Below are 19,318 nucleotides of genomic sequence, written 5' to 3' on the forward strand. Positions count from 1 at the left end.
TGTGGTCCAAGCTGGGTCTGAGGGAGCCCTGAGGAGAGCAGGAAATGAAGGAACACTGGACATAGGGCTTTGAGGGATGTGTAGGAGTTTGGGAGGATTCTCAGCGTCCTAGCTTGCCTTGGCTGTTTCCTTTGCCCTGTCAGCCACTGAGGACATTGGGAGGCGCCTGCGGAAGAGGCCTTGGTTGTTGCAGGTCTTATGGGACAAAGAGAGTGACTGGCCTGACCTCCCAGGGAGGACAAGAGAGGACGGGGCAGCAGGTCCATGACCCAGTTACAGACTGTTTGTCTTCCTTCCTCCAGGACCAGCTAGGGTCACTGGTGACGTGGGCTCCCACCCCTGCTCGCCTCCCTGGCACCTCTCCCCAGAGAGGGGGTAGAGATCAGAGAGGGGGAGGGAGAAGGGGAAGAGGGAAGGAGCTGGAAGAGGGGCAGGGGCTTAGGGAGGAGGAGCCCAGACCAAGAAAAAAAAATTGAGGGAAAGGGGCTCAAAAGTAGGGAGGTACTCAGAGAGAAAGGCGGGGGTCAAGGAGAGGAGGAGTCTGGGGACTGTCGCCTGCCCCTGCTGGCTGACACCCCAGCTGCCTCTTCCCAGCTCCCTCTTATCAGGGCCCCAGTAATCACCAGAACTTGGGTGGCAGCCACAGCCCAATGTCCACGCCGTTGCCCTGGCATTCCCTCCGCAGGGACAGTGACCTGTGCCTCTATCGATTCCCTGCCCCCCGCCCCCCAGTTTCTCTAGCCAGATGACCTGGGCGCTGGGCCCAGCTCTGCTCCTGGGCTGTGTGACCCTGGACGAGTGGCTCCCCATCTCTGGGGCTGGCGTGCCGAGTGGCACTCAAGCACAGGACAGGCAGCTCGGGTTGGACAGGGACTGGCAGGGGATGGGCCCTTTCGCCCTCCCTCTGCCACAGCAGGTCAGCCGGGCGGGGGCAGCAGAAGAGGACCCAAGGTTCAGTCCCTGCCACAGTTGTTCCAGTGACTCATGCTTCGGAGCACACTGGAGTGGGGAACTGGGCGCACAAGCTGAGCCCCGTTCCACCCCACCCTGGTGAGGGCAGAAGGCTATTTTCAGAGACTCAGTAATAAGTGAAATCTGAGGTCATCCCCCTCCCCCCTCAGCACCCCATGGCCAGAGATGGCTCAAAGGAAGACCAAGTACATACAGAGCAGCGAGGGTGAGCGGGTACCACGTGCATCCAGGTCTGGAGGTGTGACTGTACCCCGGCCTCATCCACCCACAAAGCCAACAAGAGCCCACAGCAGCTGCTTCTCACTCTCCGAGACCCCAGCCTTGTGGAGATTGGGCTGTTCCAAGGAAGGGGCTGGGGACCATTGGTGGGGTGGCAGTCCTGGGTTCTTACTTGCACACAGGCCCTGAGAGTGGGACCTAGGCCAGGTCTCCACGCCTCCGTGAGCCTCAGTTTCCACATCATGCAACATACAGCAAAGCCTCAGGCCCTTTCCTGCCGCCCTGGAAGATCGCAAGCAACCAAAATAATCGTAACAACATCAATAAGAACAGTGCAGTGGAACTTTGGTTCTTGAGCTTAATTCACTCCGGAAGGCTGTTGGAGAAGCGATTTGCTTGAAAACCAAATCCCATTAGAAATTTTTTCCCACTAGAAATATGGTGTCAGCATGAAAGGGTTGTCGGATTGAGAACAGAAGTTCTGTTCCACAATCGAGACATTTTTTGTGAAGAACTTGGTCAAGAACCGAATTGTTCAAGATGGGAGACATTTGAGAACAACAGTTTGACTCTAACAGCTAATGCAGCCTTTTGAGAACTGGGCAGATAATGGGGGTCATAAGCCAGGAAGGGATATTACCCCATTCAAGAAGCCTAGCACAACCCAGGCAAGAGTAGGGAGGTGGGACCGATGTTTTTCTTCTGTCTTCCTTTCTCCTTGAGTGTCTCACTCTCGGGGCTGAGAAACCAGGTCCCGATGTTCTGTGGACTGTTTCCCTTGCTAGAAAATGAAGAGAATGACGCAGCCCTCCTGCCCTGTGAGAAGGGCCAGGGCCTCCCCTGTGGCTCTCCAAGGGGCCCTGCTGGGGCTGCTGCTTCCATGGGGGGGGTCAGATGGGTGTGGGGTCCAGTCAAAGCCCCTCACGACTGGGTCCCCTCTTATGACCTCTGTTTCCCTACTGGGGGCCCAGTGACACCAATTAGGCACGATAGGAAGGAGATGTTGAAGTCACAGCTCTGGCTGGGTCCCACCCTCCCCGGGCCTCAGTTTTTCCATCTGTGGAATGGGTCCTTGGGGGACAGGGTGAGGTGAACTGGCCCCCAGGGGCCCCTCTCTCTGGCTCCGAACCTCCGAGGCTGCGCTCCCCTGTCTGCAGTGCATTCTGACCTGGTGTCTAGAGCCTCAACTTTCCTGGCGCCTGCAGTGGGCCTGTGCCAGAGGCCCCACACTTCCATCAGCTGCTGACATCCAGGGATCCTAGTCTCCGTCTGTGGGCCTCAGCCAGTCCTGTCCGTACATGCGATCTTTAGAAACAGCCCCTCGCCCTCATTTTTTCCATCAGTGCTGAGGACCAGTAGGGGTGGCCCTGGACCCCCATCTGGGTCAGCTTCCTCTGCTGAGCAGTGGGGTCTAAGAACGGAACCTCCCTCCCGGTTTCTCCTGCAGTCGATGTGCACCCACTGTGTGCTCAGCCCTGCTCTCCACCTTGGGGCTCACACACAGCCTGGGGACCCAGTGCCAGCCATCTGTTTTGTCAATAAAGCTTTATTGGAATGCCGCTGTGCCAGTCATTAACATCTCACCTGTGTTGCCTTAACAGTGCAGAATGGAGTGAAATATTCACTGCCTGGTTCTTTATAGTACTTTCAAACCCCAGTTTTAGAAGGAAGAAAATGGACCCACGACATCCTCATTATCCCGATCTCAGTTTTCCTGTCTGTACAATGGGTCCCCACCTGCCTCCTCCAGGAATCCTCAGCATGTCCTGTCTTGGAGTTCAAGACAGTTCTCCATGAATGTGTTCCTTGGCCTGGGCTTTCCGCCTAGTCCAAGCCTCAATTTTCCCATGTGGGCAACGGGTTTTCGGCTGTCCCTCATGAGCTTCTGTTGGGTCCCTTCTGCTTTCCTCAGGAGGTGGAGGGATCTGCAGTGGCCCCCAGCCTACCTCTGCCTGGCCCTTCCCCCACTTACTGAGTTGCTTGGGGGTCCCCGGGCTTAAGTCTTCTGGTCTGGGCAATGGGTCCCCTTCCCCCACGCCTCCTGACTTCCCACCTCTCCCACCCGCCCACAGGATGAGTTCCACCCGTTCATCGAGGCGCTGCTGCCTCACGTGCGCGCCTTCGCCTACACGTGGTTCAACCTGCAGGCGCGGAAGCGCAAGTACTTCAAGAAGCACGAGAAGCGGATGTCCAAGGACGAGGAGCGTGCAGTGAAGGACGAACTGCTGGGAGAGAAGGCGGAAGTGAAGCAGAAGTGGGCATCGCGGCTGCTGGCCAAGCTGCGCAAGGACATCCGGCCTGAGTGCCGCGAGGACTTCGTGTTGGCCATCACCGGCAAGAAGGCACCGGGCTGCGTGCTCTCCAACCCTGACCAGAAGGGCAAGATGCGCCGCATCGACTGCCTGCGCCAGGCCGACAAGGTGTGGCGCCTGGACCTGGTCATGGTCATCCTCTTCAAGGGCATCCCCCTGGAGAGCACCGATGGCGAGCGCCTGGTCAAGGCGGCACAGTGCGGCCACCCAGTGCTCTGCGTGCAGCCGCACCACATCGGAGTGGCAGTCAAGGAGCTTGATCTCTACCTGGCCTACTTCGTGCGGGAGAGAGGTAAGCTGGGAGGAATGGGGTGCACCGGTGTTCGGGGAGGAAGGTGGGCTCCTGCACAGTTGCAGGGTCCACGGGAGGAGCCAGCATACGTGAAGTCTGATGTAGAGGGGGGACCAGATGTTGTCCAGGGGAGGCGGCAGGCGAAGGGGAAGTCCCAGGGGGTTGGTGGGAAGAGGGATGAGGACAGAGCAGAAACTGATGGGAGGCGGACAGATGGGAGATGAACAGTCTGTTTCCTCTGGGGAAAGCTGGTCGAGTACTGGAATTGTATGCTGTGAACAATGGTTGGTTGACTTTCAGACCTCCAGCAGAAGCCTGATGGGGCACACATTTGTGTTATGAGTGGGAAGCTGGGATGCTGCATGACTCTGGCTAGATCACCACCCTCTCTGGTCCCCAGTGTCCCCAGCTTCAGCCCTTCCACCTGGGTGTTTGCTGGTTCTGTGGTTAAATGCCTGAGGTTGAGATCAACAGAGTTTTTGTGTGTTTGCGGGGTGGGGGAGTGGGGAATCCATGCCAGCTTCCTGGAAGAGGAGGTGTGGCTGAACTGAGCTCTGCAGGATGGCTGGGCATTGACTGGTGTGGAGGTACCCCAGGTGGTCTGCAGCCTAGGTGGAAATGTGGAGGCTAGATGTGTTATCCAGCCTCTCAAGGCCACAGGTGCTGGTAGCTAAAGCCAGGGCCACTGTTTCCTGCTTGTGTGTCTGTGTTCCAAACGCAGCTTTGGACACATCACTGTACGGTGCCTCAGTTTCCCCTTTGTACAAGGGGGATAATGGCCATGTTGACTCTTTGCACTGGTATCCTTAGATGAGGCTGTGGAGCTCCAGGTCTCCAAGGTGTGTAGGAAGAAAAGCCAGGCAGAATTTCCCAGCCTTGACCTTGATTTCTTGACCTTGACCCCACCTGCCCCCTCCCCAGCAATTCACCACAAGCCCACTGGGCTGGCAGGAAAGCAGTGTTGGCGGGGGCGTGGAGGCACAGAAGTGGGGGGAGTGACTGTCTCGGGCAGGGGCCAGGGGCAGGGGCTGCCGTGGCTCATTACCATGCAGGTCCAGGTCTCCCCCTCCACATTCATCCCCTGCACCCAGCCCCACCCCCACGTCTTCCGAGCTGAGCTGATAAAATTTTGAAGCAGAGTTTTCTGCCAGCGTCAGCACAATCTCTGGGCGCCTCCCCTCCCCCACGTGCCCCCTCTCCCCCTCAGCTCAGCAGGCAAGCTAGGCCTCCAGGCCTCCCCAGACACCTTCAAGCCCCACCGCTAGCCTTTGATGGCCAGTCTGGTCAACCTCTTTGAATGAAGGCCAGGAAAGGTCAAGGCTGCACCCTCCCCTGCTTCCAGCCCACTCCATCACCCCAGGGGAATCCCTGCTCTCGCTGGCCCAGCTGACCCAGCCCCAGCTGGCCTGGAGTGAGGGTGGTGTGTGCGAGCGGGGCCTGGATCCCAGCCCTAACCCAGCTGCCTGTTGCCGGCTGATCTGGACGATCGCTTAACTTCTCTGTGCCTCGTTTTCTTGTCTGCAAATTGGGAAGCTCGGAAGTAGCTGCCTGTAGGGCCGTTGGTATGCGTGGCTGTTGAAGACAAGTGCCAGGCGTGGGGCTGGGGCTCCATGGGTGGCTACTGCGCATCCATCCTCTTTAGGGTTACAGTTTCCCCCTTCCAAGCTTTTGCCTGTGCTGTTCCCTCTGCCCAGAATGCCTTTCCCCTGTGGAGAACTCCTACTTATGCTTCAAAACTCCACCTCCTAACTCCACTTTCTCTCTGTCAGGCATCATTTTCTGAGGGCTCAGCGATTTTTTTTTCCATTCTCACAGCAGCCCTATGAGTCAGGAATCATTGTTGTGCCTATTTCACAGAAAAGGAAACAGAAGCCCAAAGAAGGGACTGCCCGAGGTTACACAGCCCAGACAGGGCACAGGTGGGATCTGGACGTAGGCAGCTGCCCAGCTGCCACCCCCACCCTGCCTCCAGCCGTCCATTCCTAGGGGCAGAAAGGAATGAAGGGAGATGGTGGTTTGCAGCATGGGCAGCTGGTCATCATGGCTCGGCCATCTCCGGGCTGCGTCTGTGCCCTAGGCTTCCGGCAGCCCAGGCCTCATCCAGGGTCCCTGGACCAAGGCTGCCTCCCAGGACCCTCTGCTGAGCCCCAGCTCCCTGTCCCTTATCCCAGGACCCTTGTCCTTGTTCTGGGCCAGAGTCAGATCTGTTCTTGGCCAGGCTGATGTCAGCCCGATGGCAGAGAGAAATGGCCACCACCTGCCCGCTCGTACCCTGAGGGTTCTGGGGTGGAGGGGGCAGCCCCCAGCCTAGGCCAGAGCACAGTGTCCACTCTAGTTAGTCTTACTGGGCGGCGTGGAGTTGATGAGGGGGGAAGGACAGGCCTCTTTTGGCCTCTGGAGGGGTGCAGGGTAGATGTTGAGGGGAACACCTGCTGTACAGCTGAAGGGAGGGACCACCTCCAACATCAGGAGTCTTAGAACTAACGGAAGGACAGACATACTCACACAGAGATGCAGACAGAAACCTGGAGAGACAGAGGGACCCAGAGACACAGAGAGACTCAGAGGCACTGCACACGCCTGCCTTTTCACACCTGGCCTTTCCTTGTCCTTGGGCAAGGCCCGGCTGCTCCCCGCTAGCCTCCCCACCTCTCCCAAGGGGTGCCAGGTGGATTGGTGGGTCCACGCCCCAAAGGGGCGTCCAAAGCCTCCACCCTTGGGCTTATTCTGAGGGGTGCAGAGGTGGGGACGAGCCAGGAGAAGGTCCCTTCGGTACTGGAGCTATCAGAGCCCAGGGCACCTCTTGGAGCCCAATTTGGTTGCCCCAGGCATTCATCCAGCGCCACTGCGGCCACAGACCCTGGTTCCGGGCTTGGACCCAGCGTGCACCCACGGCTGGCCTAGGGGACCGCAGGCAGTACTGTGATGAGGGGGTGATGCGAGCTTCCCCTCAGGGCATTGGGGGCTGCCTGCCAAACGAGTGCACTGGAGGGGGGGCACTGTGAGCAGGAAATGAAGAGCCGACAATTCAGTTACGTGAATAAAGGTGATGTGGGGGAAACTAAGCCAGGGAGGGGTGTGGAGAGGGGCCAGGGGGTGCATGCTAGACTGGAAGGAACGCATGGAGCAGGTGACTTTTGAGATGAAGCCTGAGGGAGATGAAGGAGGCGTGGAGGGACTGAATGAGAATTCGCCAGGCAGGGCACAGCCAGTGCAAAGGCCCTGGGGCTGGACTGGCCCAGAGGCTGCAGGGTGTATTGGAGAGGGAGGTGATGAGGCTGGTGGGGAGGCCAGGAGTGGGTGAGCCTGGCGCTCTTCAACCTGCCTTGCATTTGGGAAGGTGCCTGGAGGAAACTGGGCTCAGAGAGGGAAGCCGCCTGCCCAGCCCTGAAGCCCAGCCAGGCTTCCCTGCCCCCTCTGGCGGCCTGAGAAACCTGAGGCTGGCGGGCACAGTGCCAGGGGTGGGCAGGGGAGGGGCTGCCTGGCCCGCCCGCTCCGGGCAGCTGCCAGCCCGCCCCAGCCACCAGCCCAGCTGGTGCCCATTTGCTGACGCTGCCGTGGGCCGGCCCCCGGCTCCCGCCTCGTGCAGTGCCAGCCTCCCTGAATCGTGCTGTGGGCAGGGGCCAGCTCAGGAGGCCCAGAGTGGAGAAGGGAGCCCCAAGGAGGGGGGCAGGAGAAACTAGAGGGCTCCCACACCTCCTGGGTGGAACCAGGAAGCAATAATAAGAACAAAGTGAACAGTAACTGTGAACACGAATGCCCACTGAGTGCCCTGTTCTGAGCTCATCCCACATCTCAACTGGTTCAGTTCTTTCCACCGCCCTGGGAGGGAGGGACCTCCTCCCATGTTTTCCATAAAGAAACAGAGGTTCAGAAATGGTCAGGCACTTGCCCAAAGTCACACAGGTCGTAAGAGGCAGAGCAGAAATAGAACCCATGGATTTTGAGTCCTCAAAACTCCTAAAAGAAAAAAACTAAAAAAACACTTTTGAGGTTATCAGGTGGGACCCCCGCCCCAGTTGTACGGGTGATACAGAGGGCAGGTGCTGAGCACCCTGTGGACAAATGAACGAGGAGGCTGAACCATAGTAAAGGGCCTGCTGTGCCCAGACCTGAGGCCAAGGTCTCCATGAAGGGCACCCTGGGCTGGGATGGCAGGAGACAGGGCCGCAGCCTGGAGCGAGGGGGCCTGAGTCGGCCACAGCTCTGCCCCTGGCTCGCTGTGTGACCGAAGGCAAAGGCCTGCCCTCTCTGGTCCAGGGTTGGAGGTGGTGGGGAGTTGAGAGCGAGGAGGTCGGCCTGTGAGCCACAGAGAGAAGCAAGCCAGGCCCTGACTAAGGCTCTCCCTGTCTTCTGGCCCCTGTTAATCTTCTTCCCAGCACGGGGTGCTGTGCCGAGGAGACAAAGGGGTGGACAAGAGGGTGCATGAGGGTGCCTATTTCTTTGTATAATGGACACAACTCATGTCCATACTTACTCCAGGCTGTGTGAGATGCACCCCCTTTATGAGCCTCAGTTTTTCCATCTGTAAAATGGGGTGAACACTAACTGTTCGCTGAATGGAGGGCTCAGAGTTAGTGATCCCAGAAAAGCACACGGGAGGCCCTGCCCGGAGCCTCTCCCAGCTGCAGGACGCAGAGGGGAGACCTCAGTTCTGCTCGGAGACCCCGCATCTCATTCCACTCACAGTGAACCCCCAGGGGCACCTGAGACCCAGGACAGGCACCTTGTCACCTCTCTGGGTCCCTGGGTGGCGGAAGGGTGAGGGGCTCCCGGCAGCCTGGATTTTCCCAGGGCCAGGTGGCCAGGTGTGCCCGCCGTCTGTCTGTGCAAAGAAGGCGGCTGCATGAGTGCGAGGCCCAGACGCCAGCTGCCAGTGTATTTATAGTGATGGCGAAAGGCCTCTGGGCTCGTGGTCAGCGGCCAAGAGGGACTAACAGGTGAGGATACTGCTAACGCAGCAGGCCACCCGGAGCCCACGGTGGAGCTGGCCGCACAGCGTTGGGAAGTGAGGGGCTATCAGTGGACTTCACGCCATGGAACTGTGCACTTAAAAGTGGTTAAAGCAGTAAATTTTATGTTATCATTGGCTATAGCACAATTTTAAAAATTATTTGTTTTTAATCAGAATACTAGATACTGGTGCGTCTGTCTGTATGTAATGATAAATAATTCATAAATGGAATACCAGTGGTGGTAATGTAACAAGTTGTTACTATCACAGCCACTGGCATCGTCATCCCGAGGTTCTAGGCCCAGCTCTGCCCTCTTGCCCACTGGGCAGCCTTGGGCAAGTTAGTGCTCATCTCTGGGCTTCTACTTTTGCGAAATCAGCACAGGGAGTATCCAGAGAAGGGAATCCAGATAGCATCTAAGAGAAAGAAGCCTCTTAGCACGTGGCGAGTGCTCAGGTATGAGAGCTCTCTGTGAGTAAGTCTTGCTGCAGACGCCCCTGCGCATGTGCCCAAGTTACACGTGCGCAACCGAGAACAGGGCGCTGAGGAGCCCACGAGGGTGCCTTGTCCACACAGGCAGGGCCCGGCCCTCGGAGAAGCCAGCAGAAGTGGAAGGCATCACATTGCACCTGTGGCGGCCATCCTGGCGTGGCGGGGCTGCAGTTGGCACCCTGGCCCGGTGCCCGGGGAGTTAAGGGGCAGCCGAGGGCAGCTAGGGACATCTCCGGGCCCCCCCCTCCTCAAGCAGCTGCCAGGCCGGCCCCCTCCCTCCAGCTGGGTGTGGGCAGGAAGTCACAGATGGTTAGGGTTGGCGAGGGATGAGGGAGGGGGCACTTGGGGACATGGATGTCTTGCCCACATGGGGAAACCGAGGCCCAGAGAAGGGCAGGGCACTGCCAAAGTTTACCCAATAAAGGCTCTTCCTTTGGTCGATTGTGACCCATCTTCTGTCCCAGGCCAACTTGTGGGGTGCCGGGCAGGGAGAGGAGGGGCCCCGTTCCTCAGAGTGGGTGACCTGCACGGTAGGAAGGGGCTTTGAGGCGGGGCGGGGGAGTCTGCGGGATGCCAGAGCTGAGGCGGCTTCTGGATCTTCTGGAACTTGCCAGGGTGCAAGTTCTGGAATTCCCAGGGCCCGAGTTCTAGAATTCCCAGAGCTGGGGTCTTTGCCCTCCAGGTGATTCTAGAATTCTTGGTGAGTTTCAGAACAGCATTGTCCAGTAGAAATACAATGTAAGTCACATACTTGAACATTTTTTCTGGTATCTATACTCACAAGTGTGAACCTGCAGGGGAAATTAATTTTAACAACCTATTGTGTTTAACCCAGGACATCCAAAGTGGTGCCATGTGGACACATAATCAATATGAAATAGTTATTGAGATGTTTTGCATTCTTTGTCCTAAGTCTAAGGAATTCAGTGTGTGTTTCGCACTCGCGTCTTCATTCCGACTGCCCGCATTTCAGGCGCGCAGCTCCGCGTGTAGAGCGTCTGCGTTCTGAAATATTCCGAGGCATATCTCAGATCTCCCGAGTTGAGCTATGAGAGTGCAAGGAGTGGATTCTAGAAGGTCTCACCTTGGGGCCTTTGAATACAGAACGGCAGGGTCTCCCCCTCAGCACTGCTGACATTGAGGCAGGGTCACCGGTGGAGGGCGGGACCAGCCTGGGCACTGGCGGGGGTGGCGGGGCGGGGGGTGAGCAGCATTCCTGGCTCAAGGTCAGGAGCATGTGACGATCAAAAATGTCTCCGGACATCACCCAGCACCCCTGGGGAGCAGAGTCACCCAGTGAGAACAGCTGTACTAAGGCTAGCCTCAGAATCCTTTGAAGTTAGGTTATCTCATCACCCAAGAAATGGTTCTAGAATCTCGAGAGCTGTGTCATTGGTCTAGAATTCCTCACATGTATTCTTGAGCATCCAGGAGCAGGATCCAGAATGTCCCGAGCTGGGTTTCTGGTTGTCCAGAAGCAAAGTCCAGAGTTTTTTGCGTGCGGTTTTTGCTCACCCACAGATGAGCTCCAGAATTTTGAGCTGGGTTCTGGAACATCCTGGGGTGGGTTCCGTCATTCTTCAGGGCAAGTTTTTACAGCGTCTGGGAACAGCGTTCACATCTCCCAAGCCAGGTTCTTGAGAATGTGAGGGTAGGTTCTCAAATGCCCAAATCTGTCATCAGTTACTCAATTCAATGTGGCTTTAGTGATACCCAAGAAACCCTTGTTTTCTGGACCATTAATGTCTGGTTGCAGAATTCCTTGCACTGGGTTTTTGCACGCCCAATGACCGGCTCTGGGATTTTCTTGAGCTGGTGTCTAGAACATCCAGGGGACAGGTTCTAGAATTCTCACAGTCAGGGATCCAGAAAGTTCAGGTCAGAGTCGCATAAGCCCATCCTAAAACACTGGTGCCTCAGTGGACCGTTCCAGAAGAGATGCTTTCCGAGGGGGGAGGAGTCGATTTTAGTTCCTCTGAGGCTCTGCCCAGACTGGCTGAGGCAGAGTGGCCGCCTCTTGGGGGCAGCCAGCTGAATGCAGGCCCCCGTGTGAGGTATTGGGAGCAGGTGGTGGGAACATGCGGTTGTGAGAATGTGGGTAAGAGTCTAGACTTTATTTACTCCCTAGTAAACGTCTGTTGTTTATTGATATGGGACACAGAACCCTGGCTGTGTTTCCAGAGGTTGTTGTAGGGTCATGGGCACTTAGTAGGCCCTCAGTCGGAGCAGTAGCTGTAATAGGTGATGCTGACATCTGGCGGGAGGCAGGGCTTGTCTGCCTGAGTGTGTGGATGCTGGGGGCGCTTACAGGGACCTGCAGGCACGTTGAGGGCTTCCCTAGTTAAACTCTCAGTAAGTGCCAGGAATTATTAGCACCATTTCATTTCACCACAATTCCACCAAGGTAGGGATCATTACTAACTGCATTTAACCAATGGAGAAATTGAGTCCCAGAGAGGTAAAGCCACTGGCCCAAGGTTGCACAGCTAAGAGACAGAGTTAAGATTCGAACCCAAGTCTGATATCTCTGAGGGCCCACATTCCCCTGGAAAGGGGCATTTTGGGGTACATCAGGGACCTGCCCAGAATGTCCCGGGAGGGCCCCTTGGAACTAGAGTTCAGTTGGATCAAGGAGTGCCTTTGGGGGCCGCAGCTTGCCTAGGGGGTTGGGTGCACCTCCAACCCTCAACCTGGGAGAACCGGAGAGGCTGAGGTACACCCTAGGCCAGCCATATCCCCTTCTGTCTCTCTGTTCCTCTCCCAGTCCCTGTCTCTGCTCTGCCTACCCCTAGTCTCTCCCTGCCTTTGTCGGTCTCCTCCCAGCCTCCCACCCCAGCCTGTGGGCTGCCCGGAGGCAGCAGCAGTGCTGAATGGGCCCCTTGTTCCTGACCACACCCGCCCCTTGGGGTCACCCCGGGACAAGCCCTGGCAGCCTGCTGCCTTAAAGGGCCAGCTTCCAGAGAGAAGGGGGAGGAGAGGGACCGCCTCTACACCCAAGCCCCACCCCTCCCAAAGATGGAAGAACTGTTGTGCAGGGTGGGGTGGGGGGGCACCACACCCAGACACCCCCAACCCCATGTGGTCAGAGGGTTGGACCCCGGGCTGGGACCCCTACCTGGGGGAGAAGAAGGTGCACGCCTGGTAGGACTTGGATTTGACCTTGGACATATCCCTTTTCCCCTCTGTGCCTTGGTTTCCCCATCTGTGTCTGAAGGTCCTTGTGCCCCATGGGTGCCCCAGGGTTTGGAGGGCAGATGGAATAGTATCTGGTACATGGGTTTGGTACACAGTCGGCATTCTCCCTGTGCGCATTGTGCAATTAATTATACAGCACCTGCTGGTGGGGCATCTTGTGAGCGGGCATTCACCCGTGGACAGGGCAGGGACTGCTTTTCTCTGTGCCTCAGTTTCCTCAAGTGTAGAATGAGTTCAACCAGCAAGGATGAAGCCAGTTAACAGAATTAAAAGTTTAGAGCAGGGCCCAGGGCCAAATTTAAGGTGTCATTTCTTGAGCGCCTACTGTGGCACATGTGGCCCCGGGTTCCCCCCTCCCCTGGCCTCGCCAAGAAAGGCCCTCTCTGCAGCCTTGTTTCAGAGGGAGGAACTGAGAGGTTAAGGCTAGGGCTGAGGCTACACACAGCCCAGATTTCACCCCAGCTCCGCCACCTCCACCCTCCACTCCCGGCTGTACAGCTCCAGGCTTCTCGCTTGCTCTCTCTGGACCTCAGTTTCACCTTCAGAGCAATGGGAATAGCCCCAGTCCATTCGCACCCTGGAAGCCTTTCACTTTCTCCCACCCAGAGGATGCTGTGTCTGGGAATCAAGGCGTCCCCCAGGCCGGAGCTGCACCTAGTGGCCAGTCTGGGTGGCCTCAGCTCTGCTGTGCCCCAGGCCAGCCCCACAGACAGCCTGGGACAGGTTGCTGCCGGATGGACAAGCCTGTTCCCTGCTTTCTTATGTAATCAGGTTATGCAAGGGCAGCTGGCCTGCTTACATAAAAGGAGGCGGGCCAGAGCCCAGCAGGGGAAGGGGAGGCTCTTAAAGGGACCCGACTCCCCCAAGTCTCCCTTGCAGGGCCCCATGTGAACCCACAGAGGGAAGCCTTATAAATCCTGGCCAGTTTGGCACTCACCAGTACCATCATTGTCATCATTATTATTATTGTCATTGATGTTTGTTGTCACGCTATTGTTTTCCAATGGCAGTGAGACAGTCAAGTGGCTTCCCTACTCTGCTTTTGGGGCTCTTTTCTCCCTGAACCCCAGTTTCCCATCTGGATCGTGGGGGGCAGTCAGTGAAGAGGGTAGTGGGGCATCATGGGGTCTTGCCTCTGCCATCTGCTCGCCACATGACCTCAGGCAAGTGGTATCCCTCTCCGTGCCTCAGTTTCCCCACCTGTAAAATAAGCCGACCTCATGGGGCTGCTGAAGGGGGCGTGAGTGGAACCACGCAAAGGAGTTAGGACATAACTGGGCACACACGATCGGTGCTCAGCCAGTAGGACTACTGTGTTGTCAATAAATATTTATTAAGCACTTACTGTGTGCCAAGCACTTTTCTAGGTCCTGGGGACACCACAGTAAACATGGCAGACAAAACCCAGCCCTCATGGGGCTCACAGTTTGTTGGGGTACATGAGCAAAGAGCAAGAAATAAATGAATAAGAAACTAACATCAGTTCATGATAAAGGCCATGGGGAAATATAAAAGAAAGCGAGGGAATAGAGAGTGACAGCCTCTTTGGGGGAGGTCTGTCTGCGGACTTGACGTTGCAGCTGAGACTTGAGGGTTGAGGAGGAACCAGCTGTGTGAAGAATTAGGGGAAGGGCATTCCAGACAGAGGGCACAGCCCGTGTAAATGTCCTGGGGCAGGACCCAGCTTGATGTGTTTGAGGAACAGCGAGGAAGCCCATGTGGCTGGAACAGAACTAGCGAGGGAGGGAGAGGGAGTTAGGGGAGGGCAGGAAGGTGATGGGGCCAGGAGGACTCAGGCTCTTACCCAAGGGAGGTGGGAGCCCTGGGGGCTACGCCCATAGAAGGGACTGGACCTGACTCAGGTGCTCACAGGCGCCCTCTGGCCATGGCAGAAAGGACAGACTCTGGGAGACACCTATGGGAGTTCAGAGACCCAGGCTGGGGCCCCTGCACTGATTCGGGCCAGCAATTATGGGGGCCTGCCAGGAAGAGGCAGATTCCAGAGATGTGAGAATTTGGTGGCGATGGTCCGTCTTGGCCTAGTGGGAGAGTGCAAGTCAGTCACCTAGATCACAAAGCTCCTTCTGAGGCTGGCGCTGGCCCTGTGCCTCTTGCCCCGTCTCCTGCCTGTAGCAGCCTCTGCCTGGAAGTATGCGAGGAAGGAAGGGGCAAGGCAAGGGCACGGCACCCAGACACACCCAGGGACGCTCCTGGATCAGAATGCTGTTAGCCGGCAAGTTGGGATGTGGCTCTAGTGCCCAGGACGGCTCTGGGCGGGCCTGGTGGGCAACTGCCAGCTGCCCAGCCCACAGCTGGGTGTTCCACCTGCGCAGGAACTGTTATTTACATTTTTATTCCCAGTCTTACCAGGTGAGCTTGGGCTAGCTTCTGCCCCGCCCTGTGCCTCTGTTTCCCCATCGGTGAAGTGGGAGTCATAGTCTGCAACTAACTGTTCAGCAGGTATAATGAGCATCTAGCAAACGGTAGGTGTCAATTCAGTGACTGGCAGCAATAAGGAAGGAGGCTGGGGGGAGGGAGCCCCCTGGCATGGAAGGCATGCAGGTAGGAACCCAAAATACCGAGATGGGCCACTGGGTGACGGACTTTGCCTCTCTGAGCCCGTTTTGATCCTATAAAATGGGGACCACAACCACGGAACCCCCATGGTGCCAGGCCAAATTCCTCCTCAGAAAGGTGTCTAGGCTGACGTTTTACAGTCTCAGCCCCATGTGGCAGCTGGGGAAACTGAGGACTAAGACAACTGGAGACTGGTCTGGAGTCACACAGCCAATCAGGGACAGAGGGAAGCCATGAGCAGTCTTGCCACATGGCTCTTACGCCCCAGGAGCAAGAAGGCGGCCCTGGAACAACTGGCCTGGCTCTAAGCTGTTCCTTGTGCCTCAGTTTCCAAATGAATCACGAGAACATCCAGGAAAAAGCTGCAAGGGTTAGACATCATTCTCTTAGGGTACTGGGGAGACATTTGAGGGAGGCCACCCCCCGGTTTCCCTTTGGCATTGGCGGAGGAGAAAGCAGATTCTTGGGGGCTTCCAGGTTGGCTGGGCTGCTTCTGTAGCCAGGCCCCTTGGCGTGGGGACCGTGGCTCCGATCCGGCTCTGGGGAAGCAGGCCTGGCCTCACCTGCCCGGTAGAAGGGCTGGAGCTGAACACCTCAGACATTTGCTGCATGACCTCGTACGCCAGCCCAGCCCATCAGACCCGGTCACAGTCAGGGAGGCAGCAGGCAGTGCAGCCGTCTCTCTGCACGCACGCTGACGAATTGCCCCACTTTCCCCAGGACTTGACCTGCCCCTCTATACATCTGTATGCAGCCCCTTCGACTGTGTGTAGCTCCTGGCGTGTAAACACTGGCGTATAAATGAAAGTCGTGATTATTGCTGTTATTTTTACACACTATTCTTTCTCCCCACAAACTCATTCTGTGCCTGGCAAACTCCTACTTATATATCAACACCCCAACTCAAAATGTCCCCTCCTCCAAGAAGTCCTCCTTGTCCCCAGGCCAGGTTCCTGTTACTTCCTTGGGCTCTTCCTGCCACAAGTCCTTCCCTCTGATATTCAGAACCTAGAGCAGTTGGTTTGGCTTCTCAAAAGGTGATTTCTGCTGATTATCAAAGGACCAGTGGGTTGGGAGATGGTCCATGCTTAGGTTACACTTCACACCTTGCCCTGGGCTTGTCAGAAATCCCTTGTGTCACCATCGGTTGGAGTCTACTTCCCCCTAAACCCGGTCTTTCCCTCTGAATATCCCTCAGTTTTTACAGCGTTCCTCAGATTCCTTTGTCCAACAAGCATTTATTTTGCACGTGTTATATGCCAGCCCATGTAGGGATAAACCAATTATTCGTTCAGTGAGCATGTATTGGGTGCCTACTGTATGCCAGGCTCTGCTGAAGTAATCACACTCACTTGTCTCCGAGCATCTGTTGAGTACCAGCTATGTGCAAGCATTTATTGAGCACTAATTGTATGCCAGTCTCCAGGAAGAGGGGCCACAGGAGGAGAGTTGCCCACTATCCCCTCCCCTTTCAGGTTCGGGCCCTCTAGTGTCCAGCCTCTCCCAGCGTTTGAGGCAGCAGGTTAAAAATGTAGGCACTGGCACTATAGCAACGGGCTCCACTCCATTTGTCTCCCTACTGCCCCTTGGGTCCTTGGCTCTTCATTTCCCCCTCCTCCCATCTTACATGTGTGGGGTTCAACATCTGCTTTCTGCAGAAAGGGAAACAGACACAGAGAGGGGCCACAATGTACCTCTTCCCTCTGCCTCCTCAGCAAAACTGGGATGGGATCCCTTCTACTGAGGCCACTCCAAGGCTGGGCCCAGAGAGGGGCAGGGCTTGCCTGCGGCCACACAGCACGGGGCTGACCATGCTCTGCCCCGGAGTCCTCCCCTTGGTGCCTGCCTCCCGTGACCAGGCTGCCAGGCTCGGCTGTCCCAACTCCCCTGGGCTGCTGGGCCAGTGACACAGCCACAGAAACGTCGTCGGAAGGAAGGGGAAGCCGGGTGGGGCCGCCCACCCCCCACCCAGCCGGGCCACCCCACCCCGCGCCCATGCTTGGCAGAGGTTCTCTGGCGCTTCCGCCCGCTTTGTCCACCATGTGGCCACAAATGGCTTCCGGGGCTGGCCTGTCCCCCTGCCGTGGGCCCGCACATGTGTGTTCAGCCTGCGGGCACATGTGGCTCCCGGAGATCCCCCCTCGGTTTGCCCCGTCTCCCCCTCAGCAGCGCGGCACCAGGCGGGCCTGCCAGGGAGGCGGGAGGAGGCCTTGGCTTAGCTGCTGGAGAAGCCAAGAATTTGCTCCAAATGTAAACAGCGAGTTATTTTAAGTCAGCCCCCCCTCCTGGGGGGATGTTGACACATTTGACATTGGGGGGGGGGGGCCAGGGTGCGCATGTGGGTATTTTTAACCTTGTTTTTCACATCCTTGGTGCCACCCGGAGTTCGGTTTGCGCCGAGTGGCAGTGACTGGGGCAGCGGTGGCGTGGAGGCCCGGCCGGCAGCGGGCGGGCGTGCGCCACCGGCCTGCCTGGCTCCGCCGCCGCCCTGTTGGCACACGCGTGTTTAACCCCTTGGGGGCCGCAGAGGAAGCTGGAGGAGGGGGAGGCGAGGCAGAGTCGGGCGGCGTGCGGGGAGGCCCCCCACTCACCCCACCCGGAGGGGTGGGCCCGGCGCTCGGCCGTGCCAGCCGCCGGCCTGCGCGCACAAAATGGCCGCCGAGGCCGGGAGAAGCGTCTGGAACCCGGGAGGAGAGCCGAGAAAATGGCCGCCGCAGCGATGATGTCATAAGGTGGTGTGGCCGCCAAGAGCGGCCTGGGACGGGGCGAGTCCATGCCTGCGGGCCTCCGAGTGGGCCCTGCAGTGTTCAGGGCCCCCCCCACTGGCATCTCAGGCCCAACATCCCAAAGCAGCCTTTGCATAGGTCTCCGTGGAGCCCCCCGGACACCCCAAGTCCAGCCCAAAGCCACCGGTTGGCACAGCCCGGGCCCAGCGCTTGAGGGCTCTGGGGACTGTGAATAGCCACTACCCTGACCTGCTGGCCAGAACTGTCCACCAGCACCCGGCGGGGACCGCAGCCAGGCCAAGGAGCAGGCGGGGGCGCGAGCCTGCCGGGTGGGAAGAAAAAAGAAACTTTTCTTTGAAAGTGACTCCCAAGCAGGTTGGCTCGGGCCCAGGCGGGGCCGGAGGCGGGGGAGAGGGAGATGGAAAGTGTGGTCCAGACTCGAGGAACGCAGCGGGTCAGGAAGGACAAAGCGGGGGAGGCCCTGGTGGAGGCCCGCGTCCAGGAGGTCACTCCGGCGACGCCCTTCTGCCTCTTGGGGTCACCACTTCTTGTCCAGACTTCCCAGAGCATTCCCCCGGGGCAGCGTGGTGCCGTGAAGGTCCAGCATCTGGCTTTTTTCCTTCGATTTGTCCAGACAGCCCCTGGCGAAGAGCTGTAGACGGGTGTTGGGACCTCTGCACTAAGACGCTCAGGCCCAAAGAAGGAAGGGCGTTTGCGGAGGTCACACACCTCAGGGGATACTTACAGCCACTTGTCATTGCTGCTGGCCATGGGGGCCCAAGCTGTTGGGTCTCTGGGGGCAGAGTGGGGTGTCTGCAGGGAATGCCTGACACCCAGGGCAATTTTGGTTCTGGCCCTCCTGCCACACTAACAGGGAAGTTCAAGTTCAGTCTAGTTCAAGGCCTTTATGCTAAGGCTCAACTCCTGGCCCTCCTCAGGGGCTGGGAGGAATCCCATGACTGTGAGCCTCACGGGGCAGGACTTGGTGTCTGCTTTGCTCGTTGCTGTGTCCCTAGAGCCTAGGCACTCAATATGTGTCGAATGAAAGAATCACAGTTTCACCTTATGTTTGTTTGGCTTTGCGTTGACACTAGGGTTGCACGGGGGTGCAGGCTCTGGGACACAAAGCAGTTTGTAACATCACTGGACACACATAGGCTCTGTTGTCACATTTCACGGGAGGAGCATGAAGAGGTAAATTACTGAACTTCCCCAATGTCAAGCTCAGACCCAGTCAAGCCTGGTCCTGTGGACACATAAACCACGTTTGAGCAGACACACGTGCACACGTGAATAAAGGAGGGAGTGAGCCAGGTAGGCGTTTTCAGGAAAGGCGTTCCAGCACAGGCAAAGGCCCTGGGGCAGGACTGCGCCTGGCATGTTGTAGACACAGTGAGGAGGCCTGTGTGGTTGGAGCAGAGTGAGTGAAGGGGAGGGAGCGAGAAAGTGAGGGCAGGGAGGGGGCAGGGGCAGGTCACTCAGGGCCGTGTGGGCCATGGGGAGGGGTTTGGACTTTCATGTAATTCTAGGCCCAGACTCAGTCCAGTGTGATGGGGGCTAGGGCAAAGGTTCAGACAA

At 57.5% G+C, this 19,318-nt stretch overlaps 1 protein-coding gene and 1 long non-coding RNA gene across 6 annotated transcripts in view; one reads left to right on the forward strand and one right to left on the reverse strand.

The window, feature by feature from the left end:
• NFIC (nuclear factor I C) overlaps window positions 1-19,318 on the forward strand; it is a 65,445-nt gene that overhangs the window by 12,928 nt on the left and 33,199 nt on the right. For all 5 annotated transcript variants that reach the window (XM_028519274.2, XM_028519276.2, XM_028519273.2 and 2 more), the window contains exon 2: window positions 3,264-3,795. In XM_028519274.2, the coding sequence (XP_028375075.1) occupies window positions 3,264-3,795 (532 nt within the window). The remainder of the gene's footprint in view (window positions 1-3,263; window positions 3,796-19,318) is intronic.
• LOC118502278 lies at window positions 1,703-15,857 on the reverse strand. Its single transcript, XR_004904990.1, has 3 exons — window positions 15,848-15,857; window positions 12,895-12,899; window positions 1,703-2,615 (listed from the first exon to the last, which is right to left on the reverse strand). It is a non-coding gene; the product is annotated as an uncharacterized LOC118502278 (long non-coding RNA).

This window comes from Phyllostomus discolor, chromosome 8 (assembly GCF_004126475.2).
Source record: "Phyllostomus discolor isolate MPI-MPIP mPhyDis1 chromosome 8, mPhyDis1.pri.v3, whole genome shotgun sequence".
NCBI classification, from domain to species: domain Eukaryota; kingdom Metazoa; phylum Chordata; class Mammalia; order Chiroptera; family Phyllostomidae; genus Phyllostomus; species Phyllostomus discolor.